This window comes from Octodon degus, unplaced genomic scaffold (genome assembly GCF_000260255.1).
Source record: "Octodon degus isolate 3935 unplaced genomic scaffold, OctDeg1.0 scaffold00054, whole genome shotgun sequence".
Classification (NCBI taxonomy): Eukaryota; Metazoa; Chordata; class Mammalia; order Rodentia; family Octodontidae; genus Octodon; species Octodon degus.
Genome location: NW_004524630.1, coordinates 12,087,303 through 12,094,472, shown reverse-complemented (window position 1 = coordinate 12,094,472; position 7,170 = coordinate 12,087,303). Strand labels below are relative to the sequence as shown.

General features: G+C 48.3%; 1 protein-coding gene across 1 annotated transcript in view; it reads right to left on the bottom strand.

Annotated features, from left to right (window-relative positions):
* Positions 1-458: 458 nt before the first annotated feature.
* Positions 459-7,170, bottom strand: part of Tuba8 (tubulin alpha 8) — a 19,348-nt gene continuing 12,636 nt past the window's right edge. Inside the window, exons 3-5 of the mRNA XM_004633391.3 lie at positions 6,216-6,364; positions 3,455-4,135; positions 459-771 (exon numbers count right to left, since the gene is read on the bottom strand). Of these exons, the coding sequence (XP_004633448.1) occupies positions 478-771; positions 3,455-4,135; positions 6,216-6,364 (1,124 nt within the window). The 3' untranslated portion in view covers positions 459-477. The remainder of the gene's footprint in view (positions 772-3,454; positions 4,136-6,215; positions 6,365-7,170) is intronic.

Here is a 7,170-nt window from a genome sequence, read left to right as displayed (position 1 = left end):
CGCGCTGTAGATCCACTGTAGTGACTTCTGCTCCCTCCCCCCCCGAACCTTCTCCACACTCAGGTCTGCAGGCCGCGGGAACTAAAACTCCTAAGTAGGCCTTCTCACCTGTGCCTTGAGTTCTCCCTCACCCAGAGACAGTGACCTTCATTTTCTTCAGTACAAGATATTTACTCGAGGGAGGGCCTGATAAATTCAGCGTCTTTTTACCATGCTTGTCACCTGTGGGTAGTGGAGGCAAGTGTCCTCCTGCGTAAGACAGGAGCCAGGCTGAGACTGGGAGAATGGTCTGGCTCCCTTTCTGCTTTTTCTCTTGATCCTGGGGACTGCACTCAAGGCCTCTGCACTCAGCTGCATCCCCAACCTCTTTTCTAGACAAAGGTTCATGAAATCTAATCTTGTCACTCTTGCCTAGTTCAATGTGCTTTAAGTGAAGCGCCATAAATAAAGAGACACCATCAAGGGGAATGTGTATATTTAATATTCCTCCCCCTCATTTTCTTCTTCAAATGAATCGGTCCCCACTTCTTCATAATCCTTCTCCAGGGCAGCCAGGTCCTCCCTGGCCTCGGAAAATTCTCCTTCTTCCATTCCCTCTCCAACGTACCAGTGCACAAAGGCCCGCTTGGCATACATGAGGTCAAACTTATGGTCGAGGCGGGCCCAGGCCTCTGCAATCGCGGTGGTGTTGCTCAGCATGCACACGGCCCTCTGCACTTTGGCCAGATCCCCTCCTGGCACCACTGTGGGGGGCTGGTAATTGATGCCCACCTGGGGAACAAGGAAAGAGGAGGAGCAACAGAACATGCATGTCAGCCAAAGGATAACTCAAGACAGTGTGTAATATGTGTGTGTGTGTTTAGACAGGGTCTTGCTATGTTGTTCAGGTTGGCCCTGAACTCACTATGTAGTCTAGGCTGGTGTCAAATGCATGGTGGTCCTACTGTGTCAGCCTCCTGGGTGCTGGGATCACAAGCGTGGGGTACCACACCAGGCCAGTGTGTCCTGGTGACAGAAGTCTGACAGCAAGATACAACCATGGATATGGGAGTGGGACCCCAGGGTGGGTGTGAAGAGAAGGATCAGGAGATTGGGAGCGTGCTCAGGGAGGACAGAGCGAGAGAAGAGAGTGGTGGGGTTGGGGAGAGAAATTCAAGGACAGAAGCTTCAGGATCTAAAGGCTGGGGGAAAAGAGGAGAACAGCACTGCTAACAGGGAGAAAGGTCTGTGGGAAACAGCAAGAAGACCATGAAACTGGGACTAGTGTGGGCGAGATCTCCACCTCCAGGATACATTTATCTCTAAAAGGAAAATATAAAAAAAAAAAAATAAATAAAAATAAAATAAAAAATTTTAAAAAGGGGGAGAATTACTTGCTCACCCCCTCCCCCGTCCCTCTCTTGGGACAGGAGCTTTCTTTCTCTCAATAAATATATTTTGCTCATTTAAAAAAAAAGGGGAAATAAATACCTTCTCATCTGGAGACAGATCTTTCTAGAACTGAAGTCACCATGAAGTTTGTTTTCTCCCAGATTGTTATCTTTAGTTCCTCTAGCTACATGGCTAATAAATTTAGGGAAATTTAGATCCCTCTGGTGAAGGGTGGTTTAAAAGGTGGGGGGGGGGCGGGGGGGGCGGGGCAGGGGCACTAGCTCAGTGGAATAAATGCTTCCCTGGCAAGCACAAGGGCCTGAGTTCAATCCCCGGTTGGGGGGCAGGGGTCACAGGGATATTCCAGGGCAATAAATAAATTGATCTGAATAGACCCTTGGGGACAGTGTTAGTGTTAGCCAGGCCCTGTGTCTCGCTCTAGAAAATAGGGCTTCTGGGAAGAAAAGCAAATGCTGGATTCCAGGATAACAAGCTGAAGGTCTTGCCTGAACAAACCAACTTCCTGGAGCGCCAACCCAGAGAACTGTGGGAAACTGAAAGAAGTCTAAGGTGACAAACTCACATTTTATTTACCCAGAATGGATCTCAGGACCTTGAGCTTGCCAGGCAGGCCCTTGTGCTGCTGAGCTACATCCATCCATCCATCTCCCCCCTTGCCTCAATCTTCTTAAACTCATTGTTTGCCCCCCAGTGATTTCCTGCTGTGCCGCACAGGCCAGTGACCCTCTGAATTTGTAATGCTTTCTCTTTCAGAAACAAGTGGCCTCCTGGTGGTGGAGAGGAAGCTGAGGCAGGCGAAAAGTGGGAAAGGCAAATGCAATGGGCAGGAAGTTCCTCACCACATCACATACTTTGCTAGATACGGCCTGACCACCACCACCAGGCTCAAGGCCAGAGCCACCGCTTCTCTTTTCTGAAGATTGAATGTTCCTCCGTCTGAATCCAGTGGAGACCCACTCCCCTGGGAGACTGGCCGAGCAGGGAGTTGACGGCCGCGCCCCCTTGGGTGAGCTTTGCGGAGGCCCACGGAGCGGGCAGCACCACACTGCTTATCCGGCCAGCTGTGCCTACAGCCCTGTTCCTCCACCACCCCATGCCTCTCCGGTCCCCTTTTTCTCATTTATTCCTCTACTAACTTTTTAAAACTTCTACTTGGAAAAGGAAAAAGAACTTCAATTTTGGGAACAGTCCCTGGCCATCTTTATAAGAATTACCAGAACTGTCATGTCCAAATCGGTGTGGGCATGCTTTTTTCCCAAGAACAGCTGCACCCTGGTTAATGGCAATGAAAATTGTCAGGGCTTTGTGACCCCAGTGATTACAATCATATAATTACCATAAATATTTTCTTATTGTTAGCACCAAATTGATTAAAGCATAATTAATTATTCAAAATAAATTGAGAAAAGAATACATCTTCTCTTAGAAGAGGGAACTGTACCTCTCTAGTAACTTCAATACCCTGGTGAACTTTAAAATTAAACTGCACCTGCAAGTATAAAGTATTCATAAACAACCCCCAGCCCACCACCACCACCACTGTAAATCAGGTCCCTTAGTAAAAGTATTTTAAAAATTCTAAGATGGTTAACCAATTTAAAATAGCACCAAACTCATTCATTTTCTAAAATAACCCAAACAGACTTCAACGGGATTTGTGTCTCAGCCTCAGCTGAGTGAAGTTAATCCTGCACGTGGCCTAAACTCCTCGCCCCAATTTCATTCTTCTTCCTTAGTGTTCTCCCTCTTTCCTTCCCTCCCTCCCTCCTTCCCTCCCCTCCCTCTTCCTCAGTCCTCTCCCCTCCTCTTCCCTCCCCACTTCCCCTCCTCTCCTCTCTCTCTTCAGCACTGATGATCAGGACCTAGGGCCTCCTCATTGAATTACAACCCCAGTCCTATTCATTTTTTGTGTTTTTGAGACAGGGTCTCTCTAAATTGCTGAGTTGCCCAGCCTGCTGGAACTCAGTCCTCCTGCCTCAGCCTCCTGCAGTGCTGGGCTTGCAGGCCTGCACCCCCACCAGGCTCCTGTGCTTGTCAACTGTCTGTCCTCATCCCCGCTCACCTTGAAGCCTGTGGGACACCAGTCCACAAACTGGATGGTCCTCTTGGTCTTGATGGCGGCAATAGCAACGTTCACGTCTTTGGGCACCACGTCCCCGCGGTACAGCATGCAGCAGGCCATGTACTTGCCGTGCCTCGGGTCACACTTTACCATCTGGCTGTTGGGCTCGAAGCAGGAGCTGGTGATCTCCGCCACCGAGAGCTGCTCGTGGTAGGCCTTCTCGGCCGAGATGATAGGCGCGTAGGTGACCAGCGGGAAGTGGATGCGGGGGTAGGGCACCAGGTTGGTCTGGAACTCGGTGAGGTCCACGTTGAGGGCGCCATCAAAGCGGAGTGAGGCCGTGATGGAGGAGACGATCTGGCTGATGAGGCGGTTAAGGTTGGTGTAGGTGGGGCGCTCGATGTCCAGATTCCGGCGGCAGATGTCGTAGATGGCTTCATTGTCCACCATAAAAGCACAATCCGAGTGTTCCAGGGTAGTGTGGGTGGTCAGGATGGAGTTGTAGGGCTCTACCACCGCAGTGGAGACCTGGGGCGCTGGGTAGATAGCGAACTCCAGCTTGGACTTCTTGCCGTAATCCAGGGAGAGGCGCTCCATCAGAAGAGACGTGAAGCCAGAGCCCGTGCCGCCGCCGAAACTGTGGAAGATCAGGAAGCCCTGCAAGCCCGAGCAAGCGTCTGTCTGGAAAGAGCAGGAATGGGAAGAAGTCGTGAAGATAAGTTTCTGAGAATCCCCCAAGTGGCCCAAACCAGGCAACTCATTCAGCCTGGGCTACCCCATCCCTCAACGATTTTATGTGAGGGAAATCAAACCTCCCTAAAGGAATAAGGAAATGAGAAAAGAGTCGTTTTAACCTTGGGAACCTAAAATATGGGACTGGCCAACGCAGAAGGCTCAGGATCCTGGAAACTTGCAGTCAGGAGCTCCGTTAGACCAGCGGCTTCAGAGCCAGCACTCAGTCACTTTGCCCTTGGAGAGTCCTCACCTGGGCCAGTAGCCCTGTCCCAGTCCCATGATTTTATGAGAACTGTTCACCCACACCTCTCTAACCTTGGAAGGTGGCTCTGGGTACCAATTTCTTTCCTTTTTTTTTTTTTTTTAATTTATGCATTTGGTACAAGGTCTCACTATGCAACTTGGACTTGTGATCCTCCTGTCTCTTCCTTCGCAGTGCTGGGATTACAGGAGTGTGCCACCATACCAGGTCTTGGGTACCAACTTCAGAAATATGAATAGACTCAAGGAACCTGATGGTTGGGTTTTTTCTTTTTTAAATTTTCAATGGAAAATTATAATAGTGTGTATTGATGAGGCTGTCATTTTTTTTCTTTCTTTCTTTTCTTTTCTTTTCTTTTTTTTTTTTTTTTTTGTGGTGCCAGGGATTAAACTCAGAACCCTGTACTTGCCAGGCAAGCGCTTTTTCTACTAAGCTATCTTCCCAGCCCCAAGGCTATGATTTTGTGTACATTGTGGAATGACCAAATCAAGTCAACCAACCCATCCCAAGTTTCCCAATTACAAAAAAGTTAAGCAAGTTATTGAGCCTCTCTAAACTTTTTTTTCCATTGGTTAAAATGGGAACAAATATAATCCCATCTTATAAAATTACTGTAGTCATTAAATGACATGAAATAATGTTCTGAGGAAAAAAATCTCATACAACAAACATTCAACGTCAGCTCCTATCAGAATGAAGAGATCTATAGAATTACAAAATGCTCCACTTGGTATGCTCTAGCATCATGGGATCCCAAGGTTTTGAACTTTTGGCGCACTTCAAGATAGCTTTGAGATTAATGGCCCTCGTGGCCCCCTCCAAACAGAAAAAAAGGGAACATCTGCAAGATTTTGGCACCCTTGGCTCCCAGGCTCTTTCTTCAGGTAAGAAAATGGGTAAGGAATGGGGCTTAAGCAGACAAAGCGACCTTGTCCAAGAGCTTCGTAGTCACCCCAGCCTGGTCCAAATCGTGACTGTACCACTCTGTAGCTGTGTGACCCAGCTTAAGTTACTGAACCACACTGGCCCTCAATTTCTTTATCTGTAAGGTACAGGGAAGAGCCCACCTTTGTATGATTATTAAGGATTAAATGAAAGAACGCACACACTTGGCATTTGTAATGGTCTAATGTGCAAGCAGTCACTCCCTCTCCATTTCCAAGCCAAGTGCTTTGCTATCCATACTTCCAAGAAGCACAGACCTTCGCCTTCCTTATGCCTGGGATCTTCCCCTAATACTCCACAGACTGTCAATAGGTATTAATAGGCAACCAAATATAGGATAGTTCATATGTCCAGGCAGAGGAAGGGGCATCTTCCTTGAATGCTTTTTTTTTTTTAATTTTTTTTTTTTTTATGTGTGTGTGTGTGTGTGTGTGTGTGGCCAGCAGCCCACCAGGGGGCACGCTGGCTGGCATGTGGTGCTGGGGGATTGAACCGCGGTCCCTGTACTTTGCTAAGCTTGTTCTAAGTAGGTCCTTTAGACCACTGAGCCATCTCACCAGCCCCCCTTGAATGCTTTTTATAAAACAGGGTTTGAGGGCTGGGGCTGGGTGGCTCAGTGGTGAAACACCTGCTTAACATGCACAAGGCCCTAGGTTTAATCCTTAGCCCCTCCCCCCAAAATAACCAGATAGTCCCAAACCTTAGGAGCTCTTTTCTATAGCCAGGGGTCAGATAGCTCTGCCCAGGTTCATGAGCTCAAGGCTGCTTTCGAGCCTCACTCACCTCACTCACCGTTCCCCTGCCCCTGTTGACACTTACCAGCTTCCGTATGCGGTCCAGCACCAAATCAATGCTCTCCTTGCCCACTGTGTAGTGGCCCCGGGCATAGTTGTTAGCTGCATCCTCCTTCCCTGTGATCAGTTGCTCTGGATGGAAGAGCTGGCGGTAGGTCCCTGCACGAACCTCATCTAGCAAGAGAGGAGGCCACTAGATCTTAGCACCCAGTTTCTGGGTGAAGCCTTGCTCCTGTTAGATTACCACAGGATAAACTTGTGCTTTGCCATGCCTATGAGGCTTTACTGAAGTGACACGGACAATCTTAGTCTAAATCTGCAAAAGGTGAAGAGAATTCTTGAGTAATAAGGCAGGCATTGACAAGCCAGGTGCTGGCTTAAATTTTAAAAGCCTTGGGTTAGCCTGAGGCGCTGGCACAAATCTGTAATCCCAGTACTCTGTGAGAGGCTGAGGGGAAGACTTGAGTTTGAGCCCAGTTTAGCAAGACCTATCTCACAATAAAAAGGGCCAGGGATGTGGCTCTATGAAAAATCCTAGGGTTGGCTGGTTGGTTGTGATTTGAGAGAGTCTCACTGCGCAGTTCAGAGTGTCCTTGAGCTCACTTTATAGCCCAGGTTGGTCTCAAACTCAAAAGGATCCTCCTGCTTCAGCCTCCCAAGTGCTGGGATTACAGACCTATGCCACCATGCCCAGCTGAAAATCCTAGTTTAATCCACAGGTTTTTGGTTTTTGTTTTAAAGGTTGATTAACTCTCCTTCATTCCACCTGGAACACTCAAGGTGTGTAAGGTTACCTTGATACCAATAATTTAACCCAATTGCATTTGTACTCAAATGATTTAGGAACAAGAAAAAAGATTCAGGGTGATCTGCCCAGATCCCTGACCGTCCCAGGAGTCATCTCATCCTTCACCTTCATCTCAAGGCAGCAATAGTATGTGTCATGCTCCTCTCCCCTCCTCTCCCCTCCCCTCCTCTCC